This window comes from Fukomys damarensis, unplaced genomic scaffold (assembly GCF_012274545.1).
Source record: "Fukomys damarensis isolate Sample0158 unplaced genomic scaffold, DMR_v1.0_HiC HiC_scaffold_37, whole genome shotgun sequence".
Taxonomy (NCBI): domain Eukaryota; kingdom Metazoa; phylum Chordata; class Mammalia; order Rodentia; family Bathyergidae; genus Fukomys; species Fukomys damarensis.
In genome coordinates this window covers 2510365-2528047 of record NW_022900949.1, presented here as the reverse complement: position 1 = coordinate 2528047, position 17683 = coordinate 2510365, and the positions used below count along the sequence as shown (strand labels likewise).

Below are 17683 nucleotides of genomic sequence, written 5' to 3'. Positions count from 1 at the left end.
GCCTCCCGCCCGCCATGTCCCCCCGATCCCCCAGATACAGCGCCCAGCGATTGGAGGCGTGTGGGCGAGAGTGGGTCTGTAGACGCGTTTTGTTTGGGTTCTCCAGGGGAAAAAAATAAAAGGAGCCATTGATTTGAGAGCTCTCTCTAGTCTCCTTAGCAGATAACAACAGCTGCTCCCCACACCCACGCCCCGTGAACTTGCTTTTTCTAGGTCTCCCTCGTCCCCACCTTGCTCAGATCCGGCTGGGTTTCCAGCCCGGACTCTTCCTGTCCCCATGGTCTGCTCCAGGTGCCTCCTGCCCTGTGTCCTTCAACGGGCCACCTGCACTGACCTGTCTCTTTCTCCCTGTGTCCCCAGACCGTCACCATGGGCCAGTGCCACTACAATGAGACCGTCGGCTTCTTCTACAACAACAGCGGCAAGGAGCTCAGCCCTCACTGGCGGCGCAAGGATGTGGTGGTGGTGGCCCTGGGGCTGACCGTCAGCGTGCTGGTCCTCCTGACCAACCTGCTGGTGATCACAGCCATCGCCTCCAACCGCCGCTTCCACCAGCCCATCTACTACCTGCTTGGCAACCTGGCCGCGGCCGACCTCTTCGCCGGCGTGGCGTACCTCTTCCTCATGTTCCACACTGGCCCGCGCACGGCCCGGCTCTCGCTCAAGGTCTGGTTCCTGCGGCAGGGGCTGTGCATGGTACATATCTGTAATTCCAGCCACTACTAGGGAGGCTAAGGCAGGAAGACCAGAAGTTCAAGGCCAGCTTGGGCAACTTAGTGAAATCTTATCTCAAAAAAAAGGGGACTGCCCCGAGGCCGCGTGGTCATGCTCATCCTGGGCGTGTGGGTGGCCGCCCTCGGCCTGGGGCTGCTGCCGGCCCACTCCTGGCACTGCCTCTGCGCCCTGGACCGCTGCTCACGCATGGCACCCCTGCTGAGCCGCACCTACCTGGCCGTGTGGGCCCTGTCTAGCCTGCTGGTCTTCCTCCTCATGGTCGCCGTCTACACCCGCATTTTCTTCTACGTGAGGAGGCGGGTGCAGCGCATGGCCGAGCACGTCAGCTGCCACCCCCACTACCGAGAGACCACACTCAGCCTGGTCAAGACCGTGGTCATCATCCTGGGTGAGTGGGACCCTCACCTGCGGGGGCCCGGGACCTCCAGATGCCCTGGGAGCAGTGAGCAGCAGGGTGAGGGCTCACTGGCACAGCGGGTGGGAAGGGTGGGCGTGAGCCTCCCCACAGGGCAGAGGTGGACACCCACGGCCAGGCTAGATCTCCAGGAGGACACACCTGTGGGGTGGCCTAGAGCGGGGCGGACAGAGAGGACAGGGCCAGTGTCCTCTGCTCCGTATTCTGTCTTGTTTTGTTTTACAGTACTGCACCCAGGGATGCTCTAACACTGAGCTGAGCTACATCCCGGCCTTTTAAAATTATTTTAATTTCCTTTTCAGTTTTATGTTTTGGTATTAGGGGTTAAACCCAGGAGAGCTTTCCTTGCCCGTGAGCTACCTTCCCAGTGCCCCACCCCTTTTTTGTCCTCTGCAGTGCTGCTGAGTCAGCTGAGCTATATCTCTAGTCCTTCTTTATTTACTTATTTATTAGTAGGCAGGGTCTCACTATGTATCCAAGCTGGCTTTGAACTCACTTAGCCCAGGCTGGCTTCGAACTCACAGCAATCCTCCTGCCTCAGCCTACCCAGTGCTGGGATATGACAGGCGTGTACCACCGCCCTGGCTATTTTTGGTTTTGGTTTTTTTGTTGTTTTTTGATACAAGGCCTCACTATGTAGCTTGAGCTGGTCTTGAATTCACTATGTAGCCCAGGATAACCTCAAACTCATAGAATACTTCCTGCCTCAGCCTCCAGATGCTGTTAAACACCACTTCCTTCTTACTTTCTTTGACACAGGATCTCTAAGTAGGCCAGGCTAGGCTCGAATTTACAATCCCCCTGCCTCAGCCTTCTAGAGTGCTGAGATTACAGATGCAGTTTTTCAGCTTTGGGACAGGATCTCACTAAATTGCCCATGTTGGCCTCAAATCTTCAGTCATCCTGTCCCGGTCTCGTAGGTAGTTGGGAGTGTGCAACCGTGCCCAGCTTTTTTTTTTTTTTCATTCTTTCTTTCTTTTCCTTTTTATTTTATTTTTTAATTTGAGACAGGATCTCACCAAGCTGCTCACACTGGCCTCAAACTTGTGATCCTCTTGCCTCGGCCTCCCTGGCAGCTGGATTACAGGTGTGTACCACCCTGCCAGGCTCCTAAGAGTTTCCGGCAGGGAGTACCGTGACCTGTCTGGCTTCCAGGATGTAGAAGGAACCGGATGAGGATACACCCTGCCTCCCCAGAACAGGGCCGGGCTGTGGCTGATGCCCCCTTCCCCCAGGTACCCCTGGCCTGCCCCACAGTGCCGGCTTTTCCCTGCTGAGAAAATCTCCATAGAGAAGCCCGGGGCCCTGGCCACCTTGCAACAGTCAGGGAAGGTGTGCCTCCCAGCGGTTCTGCCCACAGCTGTATCCCTGTGCTGCCTCCATGACCGTCCGGGCCTCCCGGCTCCTGCTCACCGCAGCCTCCCTCACACAGGGGCCTTCGTGGTCTGCTGGACGCCGGGCCAGGTGGTGCTGCTCCTGGACGGCCTGGACTGCAGGTCCTGCAACGTCCTCGCTGTGGAGAAGTACTTCCTGCTGTTGGCCGAGTTCAACTCCCTGGTCAACGCGGCCGTGTACTCCTGCCGGGACGCGGAGATGCGCCGCACTTTCCGCCGCCTGCTGTGCTGCCTGTGCCTGCGCCGCTCAGCCCGGGAGCCTCCGCAGGCCCCGGCCTCGGCCCACAGCAGGGCCGGCGCGCGCCTCGAGCTTCTGGAGAACGGCCACACGCTCATGGATTCCACCACCCTGTAGCTGCCTTCCGCCCGAGAGGGACACCAGGCTGCACTCAGCGGCGACAGACTGCAAGATGGACCGCACCTGGCCGCCTCCCAGACTCCGGGACTCGGATGACCTCCTGAGCACCTGGGAGAGTCGGCAGGGCACAGAAATCTGGCTCTCTTGGTCATCTCAGGTTTTCGGGTCTTTTAAAGAATACTCGGTTTGGGGTTTTTTTTTTTACTGCACATCCTGGTAACTGCTGTGGACGAGTACCTCCTACTTGGTGCTGTGAATGCTGTGGGTAGAAGACCTGAGGTCTGTTGGGGCCTGGTGGCGCACACCTGTCATCCGGCACTCAGGAGGCTGAGGCAGGAGGATCGAAGTAAGTTCAAGGCCAGCCTGGGCTACGTCTCCTGCTTCGTCTCCCTGTGCGACCGAAAACAAGGTGGGCCATGGGAGAGCTGTGCCCTGAAGCAAGCTCTAGCAGATGCACTGAGGGGCACCGACTGTGAGCAGGCGTAGGGAAGGCGGAACACAAGAAGTAAAGGCTTCCACTCCAAGGTCTCCCAAAAAGCATGTGTTTGTCACCAACTCAGAGTTCCTGGCACTGTGAGGCCCAGCTCAGCAGGAAGCCTTAGCAGGGCCTCTGTCCTTGATCCTCCGCCGGCTCCAGCTGGCTGTCACCGCCACAGCGTCTCTTTTCTTCCACCTCTGAGGTCCCCCACTTTGGAACCTGGAGTGAACCCCAGTCTCGATACCTCTTGCCTCTGTGTGTCCTTTTTTTTCTGAATCCGGATTGTATTTATTTGGTTCTTTGAAGTAGGGTCTTGCTGTAACAGTCCAGGCTGGCCTTGGACTCACTGTGTTGCCCTGTCTGGCTTTGAATTCAGTGATCCTCCTGCCTCAGCCTCCTGCATGCTGGCATGGCAGGCATGCGCCATCCAGGTTGTTAAACGTCCTGCATCTGGCTGTCTCTGTGTCACCACCAACCCCACCACCTACTTCACACTTGGAGTCACAGGTAGGCAGGTGTGGGTAGCAGGTGCAGCGTTTGAGAATTCAATCCCGGCACTGGTGGACAAATTCTTAAACTATTAAAGCATCCGTTTCTGGCCAGCAGGGTGGCACATGTCTGTGGTCCCCTGCCCTCAGGAGGCTGAGGCAGGAGGATCGCAGTGAAATCAAGGCCAGCCTGAACCACACAGTGAGTTCAAGGCCAGCCTGACCTAGGCAGTGAGGCTCTGTCCCCAAACAAAACAAAGGTTAGGTCATCCATATTAATGGCTCTGGGTTTCCCATTGGCAAAATCCCCACGCATCTGTGAGAAGGGAGACTGCGTGAGCAGAGCGTGGGAAGTGCTCCACCCCAGACCACACCTGCCCAGGCGCATGCCTGCAACGATGCCTCTGTGGGATTGAGGCCCGGTGGATGAACACAACATCCTGGGTACTTCAGCAGCCAACCCGTTCCTGTGGGCTCCAAAAGCCAGCCCTGTGTCCCCCTGCTCTGAGTGCTCTGACATCAGCGCCCTGCAGGTTTTCTGGGTTTTCCTTTGAGGTTTTGGTTTGGTTTTTCAAGACAGGGTCTCGCTAGAATCCAGGCTTCTGGGCCGTCCTGCCTCGGCCTCCCCAGTGCACCACCAGTCCTGGCTTCTCCCTAGGGTCTTGTCCAATTCGTTTTTCCATCTGGTTCTCCTCTGCCGGGTGGCATCTGGCTTTTGTCTCTGCTGGTCCCCAAAGCCTTGAGTGACCCCAGGTTCTCTGAAAACTGCTCCCCGCTATGTGGGGGCACTGCTGCCTGCGGCCCCCACTTACCCTATTCCTGTTACTGCGGCCAGGTATCCTGGCTCCTTCATCAATGAGCTTTCCCTGTTTTTTTGTTTTTTTGTTTTTCTGTACTGGGGATCAAACTCAGGTCCTTGCGTTACCTTTCCTTGTTCTTGAGCAGGGCCAGCGTCGGTTTCCAGTCCCCTGCGCCCCGTGGGGTCCCTCCACTCCCTCTGATCCAGCACGTTTGATATCCCAGCCACTGGTTCTAAAGGCCAGAGAGTCGCTCTAGCTTGGGGTACACTTCGGGGCAGACTATCGGCCAACGTCCTTTATTCACTGGAAAACGTTGTGCTAGCTTGCTGGCTTCTTTTTGGTACCATTGAGGTTTGAATCCAGGGCCTTCCCACTGAGCTACATCTCCCAGCCCACCCACCACCCCTTATTTGACAGTCTTCCTATGTAATTCAGGCTGACCTTGAACTCCCAGGGATCCTCCTGCCTCAGCCTCCTGCTTGCTGAGATCACTGTTATGATCCATCATAGCCCTATACCGGCATCTTCTAGCCCCAGGACACTGGATTGAGAGAATAGACAAGCAAGTGGGGGTGTCTGAACCCCACCCTGAGCCGGAGGAGGATCAGGGAGCCCTAGTGACATGGCCTAAGGAGGCTGAGGGAGCAATGGGGAACCCAGGGGGACCAGGGGCTGGGGAGTGTTGGAAGGACTAGACGGGCAGCGCCATCGCCTTGATAACCCCCCTAAACAACAGTCCTGGGCCATGGAGGGAGGGTCTTCTGGGGGCGTTCTCGGGGGCGGTGCAGGGCGCTGATTGGCTCAGAGTAGCTTCGGGGCGTGTCCATGAGCAGAGCACAGCGACGGTTGGCTGGCCGCCGCGGAGGGGGCGGGCGCACAGATGGCCGGGAGGGGCTATGGCGCCTGCCCTACTGCTCAGTGACCTGGGTCATGGCTAAATAGTGAAGAGGACTCGGCGCCCCTCCCGGGCTCAGGTGACAATGGCCGAGACGAGGACCCTTTCTCTGTGTGTTTGTGCTGTGAATCTAACAAATAAGACATTTATTAGAGTTAGGCCAATAAGCTAGATGCCGACCTGGCTCCTGCTTTCGAGATTATGGTGTGGCTGGGTGGCGGGTGGCGCTGGACTGTCATCGGCGAGTTCGAGGCCAGCCTGGGCTACGTAGGGAGACCGCTCTCGAAAATAATCTGCAAATGTCACACCACTTTACGGAAGGGAGCGGAGCATGCCTGGATGTTGGTATCCATGGGGGGAAGGGGTCCTGAATAGGACGCCCCGGGCACCAAGGCCGCGGGACTAGAAACTCCCCAGCGCAGCCTGCTGGCTTAGCCGCCGGGGAGGAGGAGCAGACTGCGGCCCTGGACCGGACATCCGCAAGTCCTCTCCTGGCCGCTCTCACTGGATGGACCTGCTCTCCCTTCATAATCCTGGGGACCGCTGAGCTCAGCTGTCCACCAAGGAAGAAATTTCGTTTCAAGCATTAGGTTAGGTTCCCTCAACCAAAAATATGTTTAAGGAAAATAACTGTGTGTGTGTGTGTGTGTGTGTGCGCGCGCGCGCGCGCACGCGCACGCGGTTAATTTGATACAGGGTCTCACTCTGAAGCCCAGGTTGCCCTCAAACTTCACAGCGATCCTCCTGCCTCAGCCTCCCCAGTGCTGGGATGACAGGTGTGTGCCACCATGCCAGGCCCCCAGGGGTGCTTTGGGCCTTGAGAGGAGCAGGGCTTCCCTACACTCCCGGAAAAGGGCAGAGCCTCAGTGTCTGCTCAGGGGTTGGATTTTGAGGAGCATTTCTGATCAGGAGAGGCGAGCAGCTGTGTTTGAGTAAGAAATGTAGTGGTCTGGACCGAACCAGTCAGTGGAGAAATGGGAAATAAAGACCTCATCGTGAGGGGCTGCCATCTGCTCTGTCTGACAAATCCCTGTGTCTGGGACTGTGTCCCAAGCCTTCCTCTTTGTTTAGTTCTGGGGACTGGGGGGGGCACTGTACCATCGAACTCCGCCCACAACACTTTTCATTTATTTGTTTTTGTTTATTTATTTATGTATTTATTTTACTTTGAGACAAGGCCTCATGAAATTGCCCCAGCTAGGCCCAAACTTGTGATCCTCGTGCCCCAGCCGCTGAAGTAGATGGGAATCTCCAGTCTAGAGTCAGAACCCAGCTGCCCAGCTGGTGATTCCTCCTGGGGAGCTCGAAGAATTTCGGTGTAACCCGATCAAAACCCACTCTTCTTTCTAACCCTTCCCCAAACTTTCTTACCTGCAGCCGCCACTCTGGGCATTTAGGGTGCGCCATCCGCCAACCCAGCTCCGTGGGCCTAAGCCGATAGATCCCCAGGTCTATTTCCTGAAACCCCAGGCCGGGTCATGGAGATCCTATCAACTCTACTTCCAAAGTCAGACACTGACCTGTTTTGCTACGTCCACTACCCTAAAGCAAGCCCAGTAGCACTGCAGTCCAGTTGAGCTTCCAGACTCCTCGTCCATCCTGATTCCTGAACTTGAGTCCCCAAAGAGCAGTCAGGGTGATATTTTTAACATGGATTTCACCTGGGCCCCTTGTTGTACATCTGTAGTACAGCTACTCAGAAGGCTGAGGCAGGAGAAACTCTCAGCCAGCCTGAGCAACATAGCAACGCCTTGTCTCCAAAATCAACAAGCACACAAATAAACAAAATGTATTTCACTAAATGGTTGGCACACAGATCAATGGGCTAGAATTTAAAGTATAGAAATCAACTTTTGATATGTGGTAACTTAACATTTTTCTTTCTTTCTTTTTTTTTTTTTTTTTTTTTTTTTTTTTTTTTTTGGTACTAGGGATCAAACTTGGGACCTTGCACTTGCAAGGCAGGCAGTGGAACCGCTGAGCTAAATCCCTGGCCCTTGGTTTTTTATATGTGTTCTGAGACTTTCAGTGGGGAAAGAATGGTCTCTTTAGTGAGTGGTGAACTGGAACAACTAGATATGTATATGGCCAAAGAATGAGGGTGTGGCCCTGCCCCACACCAGTTAATCAAGTAGTATTTACACACCGTGGAGTAGTACTCTGCCGTGAAGAAGGATAAACTCGAGGCACTCCTAGGTAAATGGTGCACCAGGAGGATACAATACTACATGAAGTAATCAGACACACAAGCTAAAATATCACGTGGCTTCTCTTCGGTGAGAAACCCAATGTAAAAGAGCAAAATAAAATATAGATAACGGGAAGTGAGGAGATCTTTTCAAGTGGTCAGGGGATCAAGAGATGGAGAGAAGGGGGAGGAAGGGGAGAGAAAAAAGGAATTGGAGGGAAAAGCGGAAACAGCTTGTGCAATCAGGAAGAGACAGAGCCGGAAGGAGTAAGGAGGGAGGGAAGGGCAGGGGACAGAAAAAGCATGAAGATGAGGACTGTCTCGATGGCCGTGATCGGCACGTCTGGGGACCGTGCTAAGACAGAGAACAGTAATCTGATGCATCTAAAAATGAAAATGCACTGAAGCGCCCGGCTGAGCTGTGGCTCTGAGCCCCCGCCGCGTGTTTAAGGCCCCGGGTTCCTCCCAGCCCCGCCCACAGATGGATGCCCGGATGTGAGCTCAGCCTGCGCAGCTCTTTGGGGTACGCAGACTTCTGTCCCCACGTCCTTGACGTAGGCAGTGGTTTCATAGAAGCCACGGCCCAAGCGACAAAGGAGAAGCAGGCAAACCCGGCTTCTTCAGAGTGGAAAACTCCTGCGCTCCACAGAGCGCGACCCAGAGGGTGAACGGGAGCCCAGGGCTATGTGCAGATCTCCCCCGGCAGAGAAGAAGTTGCCTAACACGCATGAGACCCCGGGCTCCAACCCTGCGCTGCAACCAAACCAAACAAAGCAAAAAGACACAAATTCGTTATCTTTTGGGTTTTTGTTTTGCTTTGTTTCGTTTTCCTTTTCGAGACAGGGTCTCACTACGCAGCCCAGGCCGGGTTTGAACTTCTGCGATCCTCCTGCCTCAGGTTCCGGAGTGCTAGGGTGACAGGCGCGCGCTACCACCCCCAACTCTGATCCCTTTTACTTTGTTCCTAACCCTAAAAACTCGGCGTCTGTGCTTGTGTGCCAAGGCTTGTGGTGCCCCACCGGGCACGGGTGGCCCCAGGCTGCCCCCACTAACCCCCACAGGAAGCAGAGATCTGAGGGCCCCGCTGTCCACAGCGGTGGGCCCATCTCTATCACCAGGGTCCCCTGGACGTGGATACTTAGCCGCCTGGTTTTCTGGCTACACCTGTCATTGCCTTAAGCAATCTAGCACTGTTGCCTCCACTCCAGGAGTGACAGCAGTGCTTTTGTTCCTTCTCTCTCTGTCTCTCTCTCTGTCTTTTGTTTTTTTTTTGTTGAGACAGGGTCTCATTATGTAGTTGAGACTGACCTGGAACTCACTATGCAGCCCAGGTTGGTCTCGAACTCACAGCCATCCTCCTGCCTCAGCCTCCCGAGTGCTGGGATTACAGACATGCGCCATCACGCCTGGCTTTTACCTTCTCTCATTTTCTTTTTTAACAATGCACTGCACATGGTGACTCACTCACCCGTGGGCTCAGGAACCTGTGGCTCTAATGACCTCTGCCCTACCCGGGAGCTGCAGGGCAGAAGCAGGAACCTGCTCTCAGAGCATGCATGGGTGTTCGGTGTGGGCTCACAGGCGTCTGCAGCCCCCAACTGCAGTGGCTGCTGCTGCTGTGGGCACCAGTGAGGCCCGGACCTTTCAGCCCCAGCAGGCGCCCACCATCCAGGTCCCCACACGGGATGTCTGCCTGCCTGGGAGAGGACCAGGGTGGCCACATGCGTCCCATGGGGCCTCGGCAGGACCCAGTTCCCCTCTGCACCCTCAAGCTTCCCCGGGCACAGGGTGCTTCGGTCAGGGTGAGGATGGGCCAGGGTGTCTCACGGTGTCACACGGCCTCCTGTCAGGACAGCTCAGGGCGGAGCTGCCCAATGGCAGGAAAGGAGGCCAAATCCCGGTGTTCCACCCACGGCCAGGATGTGTCAAGTCACAGGCCCTGTAACTACCCACACCCAGGGACCATTTCTCTCCCTTACTTTCAAGACCGAGTCTCGCTGTGTCACCCAGCGTTCAGTGGCCTTGAACTCATTATGAAGTCCAGGCTGGCCCCGAACTCGCGGTGATGTGAGTGCTGGGGTGACAAGCTTGGATTTAGCTCTTTAAGAGGACCCAACTCTGGCCACGGGGCCCTCTGCAGAAGCCAGGGGCTGGGTGCCTCGTGGAGCCAGGAGAATTTGGATTTGCAGCTGTCAGGCATCGTGATGTTCGGGGTGGAGACTGGGCACGCCCTAAATTCATACAGCGGTGCCTGGCAGGCGGGCAGGAACAGCTCACATGTTGGTGCAGGTCGGGCCTGGCCTCCGAAGGAAGCAAGGAGCTTGTGCGATGGCATTCTGGTCGTTCTGGGGCAGGAGCTCAGGCCCCGCCAAGTCCCAGGCCCCCAAGGAGCCGGCAGCGTCGCCTCCCGGCAGCTCTGAGCCTGCGCTGCCTTCCTGGACCTCACCTGCCCGAGAGCAGGTCTGGGCCCTGCGTCTCCAAGGGAGGAGAAGAGGGAGATTCGGCTGGGTGGGCCTGGCTCGCTCTGGGGAGCCCAGAGAGCACCTGGCGGACGAAGAAATGCAAACCTCTCATTAGTCAGAGAACCGCTGCTTCCCGCCTTTCTGCCCCACTAACAGAGCCTTGGGACCAGCAGGTCTCCTAAGCAGCTCTCCAGGACTTGCTTCTCACCCAGTCAGGCCTGTCCCGGCTGCGGGACATTTTTGTTGTTTTGTTTTGAGTCTCAATATGTAATCAGGCTGGCCTGGAACTCGAGGCAATCCTCCTGCTTCAGCCTCCCAAGTGTTGGGACTACAGGCGTGCACCACCATGCCCGGCCAGGCCGGATTACGTCTGCGCTAATAAACCAAGTCCAGAAAGTTAGATCAGTGGCCGCCAGGAACTGGGGGCAGGGAAATGGGAGGTGACAGGTAACTGACACCGGTTCCATGATGGAAATGAAAGGTGGGGGCTTCCTGGCCTAGTGAACCAAGCACCACTGAGTTACCCAATTTAAGTGGGTGGATCCCCTGGCAGGTGATAGCACCTCAATAAACCTGTTCTAATCAGCTCACCCGACCTCTGGAGGTGCAGCCCTGCCTTCAGGCTCTGTGCTGCCATACCTGGCTTTTATTTTTTACTTTCCAAAATAGGGTCTTATTAAATTTATCCAGGCTGGCCATGAATTCGAGATCCTCCTGCCTCAGCCTCTCCAGTAGGTGGGATCACAGGCTTTCCTATCCACGCACCAGTCTCCTGGTTTGAAGCTAAGAATTCAGTGCCCATCACCCCAGTGCCTTCCCTGTCCTTCTGAGGCTGCTGCTCTCCTCCTGCTGCCTAGTCCCTGCAGGCCCAAGGCCGAGCTGGGGTCTCTCCAGGAAGTCTGAGGTTTGCCCTGGGGTTGAGGAGATGCCCACAACCAGACTAGGGCAGGTTTTTCCTACCTTGGGTTTGCCTCGTTAATGATTATTGTTTTATTTGTTTCTTTGGGGGGTTTCTTGGGGGGGGTGACAGTTTTTGTTGCTGTTTGTCTTATTTTTTTTGCTTTTTGCTTTTGTAGTGAGAGAGGGTCTTGCTATGTAGTCCAGGCTGGCCTGGGACTTGCATTGATCCTCCTGCCTCAGCCTCCCAAGTGCTGGGATGACAGGCGTGCGCCTCCACAGCTGGCCGCCCTTAGCTGCCTTTCTCTCATTGCTGAGGTAAGATCCAGCTGCCTCCAAAAGAGCCCCACCTGTGACCGCAGGAGGCTTTGTGTGGACACAAACACAAGCCGGAATGTTCCGTCTCTGGCCCCCAAAGACTAACGCGCATCTCTTTATGCGAAAGGCGTTTTGTCCATCTCTGAGAGTTGCCAAAGTCCATGTCCAAAGTCTCCTCTCAGATTTCAGGGAAACTCTTAGCTGCAAACCCCTGTACGGATGAAAAGAAAGTTAAAACACTTCCATCAGTTGCACAAGATAGACGAGATAACATTCCAGAAGTTACCAGTGGGGGGATCTGAAAAAAGTGGGGGGAAGCAAGAACCAAAATCCAGCAGGGCAAACATTAAATCGCTCAGTTCCACTTCCAGCACCCCCAGAGATCTGTGGCACGTTGTGAACCCCGAAGGCCGTGGCCCTGCAGGTGGTCGCAGCCCCCACAGCTTCTCTCTGGGGCATGCTCAGCTCCCTCCTTGCAGTTTTTCTATCAGAGGGCGATCAGTCCTCCGACTGCCTACAAAGGGGGACAGCTAGGGCTAAAGAAAGAAAAACAATACAGACGCGCGTGATTTTGTGTGTGTGTGTGTGTGTGTGCCGGGGATCAAACTCAAGACCTTGCGCTTGCCAGGCAGGCAGAATCACTGAGCTAAATCCCGGCCCTATGCATAATTTCAAAGTACACAGGGGGCCGGCAGGGCAGTGGTTCAGGGATGAGGATCTTAGGCGGCTGGGGATCTCGCGCTGGAGATCTTAGGGTGTGAGGAGGGCGGTCTCACGACGGGTGGGAGGAGACAGCAGGCCAATAAAGGACGTGTCCTTCCCCCAGCTGAAACCTTTCTTTTCTCTTTAGTACTGCTCTGTTCTCCGAGAGCCAGGATGTCTTCCGCTGAGGTCGCTGTCCCTTCAAAGTCACAGTTTCGCGGGACCACCGAGGCCTGGACTTCTGACCGGAGGTAAAACAGCGCTACGTTTCCGCGTGTCATAGCCAGCGCGTGGGCAAGGGGACGCTGCGTCGTGGCCAGGGTCGGGCTTTAATTATAAAACGACCCCCCCCAAGTTATGTAGAATGGCTCTCGACACTTTTCCTGGGGTGATCCGCGTGCCCGGCGTCCCCACTGCACCGTCGTCCTCATGGCTCCACCCCCAGAGCTTCACACGCTGTCCTCTCGGAGCCCCCTGCCCGGCCCCCCGGGCCTCCTCTGACATCTGGGTGGGAGCCTGCCTGACCCCCAGCTACCGCATGCTGTGTGCACCTAAAGCCGGGGCGGCTCTGGGTGAGGCCCAGGTCTGCCGCCGGCTGGAGCAGTGGCCAGGCTTCCTGCCCCGTCTTGGCCGTAGGGTGGAGGGCCTAGGAACCCTCCCGAGGGACAGCTTCCCCGGGCCGCCGCCTTCCTGCAGCACAGCGCTCTGGGGCTCTGTTCTCCGAGCAAAGTCTTTCACCTCCGCCACTCTGAGGCCGCAGGGGCTGGAGTCCTGTTGGTTCTGGCGACGTCCTCAGGCCGTCTTTTCTGTTGTCTTCTTCTGAAATACTTGGCTTTTCCTTGCTAGTCTTTCCAATGACCAGTTTCTCCCCTGTGCCGTCTTTGCAGGCCACAACTTTGCTGGAGCTTCCTTTCGGGCCAAACGCAAGATGTTTTAAGTCATTCTGCTGGGATCTTTGCTCTTGATTTCCAACATAGATCTGACTAGTGCCTGCCTGGCAAGCGCAAAACCCTGAGCTCACTTTCTGCTTCTTCAGCCGGCGTCTGTGAACGTTTCCTAGGTCTCCCCCTACCCACCAGCCAGCTCCACAGGTCCCTCGACCACGTGGCCAGGTACCATCGCAGCAACGCTACCTACTTCCGTCTCGGCTGCATTTATTTCATTGTTGGGACAAAAATACCAGACACCCAAAGTTAGAGAAGGAGAGGTTTATTGGGCTCACCGGGCAGTGCTCACACCCTTCCTCATGTGCCCCTGAGCCTGGCATCACACCAAGAATCAGTCTCAGCCTCACGTACTGTAGATCCAGTCGCCTCTGAAGAGCCTCCTCCCCCCATGGCCCGTGAGGTTTTGTGGGGACAGCGAGACACAGGCCTAAGGACACTGTGCGGAGTGAGTCCCTTGGTTATTGTCCTTAGCAGGACTGGGCAATGGAGTGCATTAACCACGGGACATGTAGCTTAGAGAGTAATTTTATGATAATGCCCCAGAGAGTCAAATGCAAAGGAGTGCAAGAGGTTAACCACACACTAGAAGCCCAAAGCATTGGACTGAGGGCCTGGATCCAGCAGATCCCCACACAAGTCCAGCTGAAGGCTTCGAGTCCTGGGCAGTGTCCTCCTTGAGTCCAGCCAGAGGCCTGGAGCCCACGGCAATGTCTCGGGCTCCTCCGTCCTGAGGATCTGCCTCCGGAAGGCCCCAAGGCCAGCGGTGGAAGCCAGAAAATCTACGCTGGTGAGATGAAGGATCTGTGCCACCAGGCTGAGGGGTCCACATCGGAGCCAGGAAGTGATGCTCGTGGTGAGGGTCAGAGCTCCCCTGATGAAAGCAGCAGCCATTGCCAGGGACAGTGAGGTCCCGAGCTCCTCCTCCAGTGAGAACAGCCTAGTCCGCAACAGGAAAACCGCCTGCAGCGAGCTCTGGAAAACAAGAGGCCGCGATCCTCAGGTGGGCCCTCCACGCCCAGACCACGCTGATTCAGTTCAGCTGGGCGCGCCAAGGTGCCCATGAGCCCGCCACAGTTACGGTCGTGTATTGCATGGAAAAACATGCACACAGGTGCTCCGAGCTGTCCACTGAGCGTGGACATGGCCTGGGCGCTGTGTCTGTGATAGGCCTGGCCCGTGACAGTGCTGCACCTCTGCCTCGATGTGGCCTTGGCCGTGGGCCGATCCACATCTCCCGCTTGAGGGCGCGGTGACCGCAGGCTGTAAAGGGATGGGCCCTGTACCCCTGGAAAGGTCGCCTTGGCACAAGTGCCTGTGACCTCTGTGCCTGAGGCTGGAGCAATTGCAGACCAGGACACAGCCCTGGTGACAGGGGCACAGTCCACCTCGAGGGGGAAAGCCCTCGCCCCGCCTGTGGTCTTGAGGTGGGGGGAGCCCAGGGCCCTGGACCTCGAAAGCCAGGTTGCAGTCATGGCGCTGGATCCACAGGCAGGGCCTCCGGGCCTCCACACCGGATGTGCTCTCCCCAGCCGCCGAAGCTGTGTCCCGCCCAGACCGGTCACAGCCGTGGCCCAGGGGAGGCCCACAGACAAGGAACCAGGGTTACCCTCTAAGGATGACCACAAAACAGGCCAGTCTACAGCAGCTCCTAGGACCTGACAGCAGGGGACCAGGACAGGGATGTCAGGGTCCCCAAAGCTGGCAGCAGGACAGGGGCCCAGCTGTTAGGCCACAATGGCCAGTGGCAGAATTTTGATCACCACAGCAATTTCACCTGTGTGAAACACAACAATTTCACAGTTTCACCTGTGTGAAACACGGCAAGATGAACTACTAGAGCCAGGCACGGTGGTGCTGCACATCTGCAATCTCGGCACTCAGGAGGCTGAGGCAGGAGGATCGCCACAGTTCCAGGCCAGCCTGGGCCACATCATGAGTTGAAGGCCAGCCTGAACTACACAGTGTGACTCCATCTCCAAAGGCCAAATAAATAAGTAAAAAGATGAACTACTAAAAAAATAGCTTAAAAATATTAAGTACTATGAAAAAGAAAAGGAAAATGAAAGACACGCTACGTCGCTGAGGGTGGGCTCAAGCTTGTGATCCTCCTGCCTCAGCCTCCTGAGCAGCTGAGATCACAGGCTTGCAGCACCCTGCCCACCCACCTCTTTAGGTTCTTTATAGATGAGCTGTGGAGAGGGCTGGCAGAGGAAGTGCTTGGGGCGGAAGGAAAGCTTTCGTAGAGCACTGCTGTCTGAGTTGTGAGTTGAGCAGTTGTGACAGAGACCGCGTGGCCCCCAGTGCCTGAGGAGTTACCGTCCTGTGACCCTGGCATGAAGGGTTCTTAGCCTGCAGAGTAAGGGACGGGAAAGCGGGTGAGGAGCCGGTCACTTGGGAGGCTGAGGCAGGAGGGTTGCTGTGAGTTTTAGGCCAGTCTAGGCTACATAGTGAGATCCTGTCTGAGAGAGAGAGAGAGAGAGGGGTAGAAAGGACCTGAGTGTGTTATGTGCGTGCATGAATTAGCCACAGTGAAACCTATTCCCCATCGCCTAAATGACTAAAAGCGAAAGAGTTGTAGTAGCTGGGGGCCTCCTGTCCCCACCCAGGGACAGCGGCAGGCAGCCTGGGCCCAGCCCCGAGCACAGGAAGTGACGACAGCAGTCTTAGCGGGACCAGCAGCAGGAAGCCCCGGAGGCCGGTGTGGGCGTTGGCGAGGGCAAGGCGAAGCAGGCAGCACCTCCAGCGCTTCTACTTTGCCCTCTGCTTTTGTTGCACAGTGGGACAGCTTGTCATCCCAGCACTCTAGGAGGCTGAGGCAGGAGGGTCCCAAGTTTGAGACCAGCCTGGGCAACTTAGCAAGGTCTTGTCTCAAAATAAGAAATAAAAAGAGCTGGAGATGCAGCTCAGTGCAAAGGCCCTGGATTCCAACCCCAGCACCAGAAAGAAAGAAAACCTCATGGTAAGCTTTTTTTTTTTTTTTTAACTGTTCTTTAGAGGTTTTAATTAAATTGATTATATGGGTTAAGAAATAAATCAAACGGCTTAGGGCGCGTTCCTGTCTCATCGCTGCAGGCTGTGCAGGCCTCCTGGCTGTCAGGCCACGGCTGCAGGAGCCAAGGGCCACCAGAGGGGCCAGCCCTAGGGACGAGCCGAGCCAGTCATGGGATGGTGACAGATGCCTAATGAGGCCAGGCTGCCAGGGGGAGGATAAACACAGGGAGTCAGGGGAGCTGCGGGCCCCGAGGGGACAGCGACAGCCCCAGTGCTGCCAGATGCTGTTCACAGAGCCATCGGAGTCTTCCCAGGCAGCTTTTTTTTTTTGGTACATGTTGCTCTTTTCATAAGCTTCTGTGGCAAAAACGTACAATTCCAGGGCCGGGCATGGTGGTGCACGTCTGTCACCCCAGGACTCTGGGAGGCGGAGATGGGAGGATCACAAGTCCAAGGCCTGCTTGGGCTACAGACTGAGAACCTGTCTGGGGGGGAGGAACTCATAAAGGCGAAACCCAAACTTCTCTACTGACACCTGTCAGCCGTCCTGCTCCTCATCCCCAACCATCTGGGGCAAGGAGGGCATAAGCGGGGACTTGGGGGAGAGATCAGGAGCGGCGCCACCCCCAGTCCTGCTGCAACCAGGGTCCCACGGTCCCAGGGTCCGGTGGCCCTGGGCATGTGGCTGATTCCCCAGGCTGCGCACGCCTCCTGTGATATTTGCATGCTCATTTGCATGTGTATTTGCATACACATTTGCATGTCTGGCTCATTGCGTGTTTGCGGGGTTATTGGATGTGCCCTGCTCCTGTGGGCTGGTTTGCTGAGGGACAGTGACTTGGACACCTGGGTCCTCCTGGGGGCTCTGGTGGAGGCTGCCCTCCCCCACCAAGAAATCACAGCCCCACTTGGGAAAGGACACAGAGGAGCACAGAGGACAGTTCTCTCCTGACCCGGGCTGACTGGCAGAGCAATGGTGGTCAATGCCAGACCAAGGGGCAGCAGTTGCTTGGCTTTGCTGCGGTGGCTGGGACAGGATGCTGGGCAGTCAGATCCCCCAGGTTTCCTTTTCTGGGGGACAAGTTCTCACTATGCAGTCCAGGCTGGTCTTGAATTCACTGTGTAGCCCAGGTTGGCCTCAAACTCTTGGCGATCCTCCCGCCTCAGCCTCCTCCTCGAGAGTGCTGGGACAGCAGGTGTGCGCTACCACACGCAGCATCCTTATTTTGCAATAGCAAGAAACTGGAAAGCAGGGCATAGGTTTCCACCTCAAAATTCACTTCCAAGTCGGTTCAGGGAGCTAAGAGGTGCATCTTAAATAGGGACATTGGAGCTGGGTACGATGCAACAATCCCAGCACTCTGGAAGGCCAAGAAGAAGGATCTTGAGTTCAAGCCTTGCCTGGTCCCAATTTAGCAGCTTAGCAAGCAAGCTTAGCTGACCAAAAGCATATAAAAAAGATTAAGGATGTGGCTTAGCGCCCAGGCCCCGAGTTCCATTCCCCAGCGCCAAATGCATGTAAATAAATAGAGATCTCCAGGCGAGGGCGCTGATTCACACAGCAGACACACACACGCGCGCACACACACACACACACACACACACACACACACAC

At 56.1% G+C, this 17683-nt stretch overlaps 1 protein-coding gene across 1 annotated transcript; it reads left to right on the top strand.

Annotated features, from left to right (window-relative positions):
• The first annotated feature begins 301 nt into the window (after nucleotides 1–301).
• Lpar2 (lysophosphatidic acid receptor 2) lies at nucleotides 302–3671 on the top strand. The gene is given in 2 exon segments (XM_010606514.3): nucleotides 302–1123; nucleotides 2583–3671. Coding segments are annotated over 2 exon segments (1071 nt in total). The 5' UTR covers nucleotides 302–369; the 3' UTR covers nucleotides 2900–3671.
• The last annotated feature ends 14012 nt before the right edge of the window (nucleotides 3672–17683 follow it).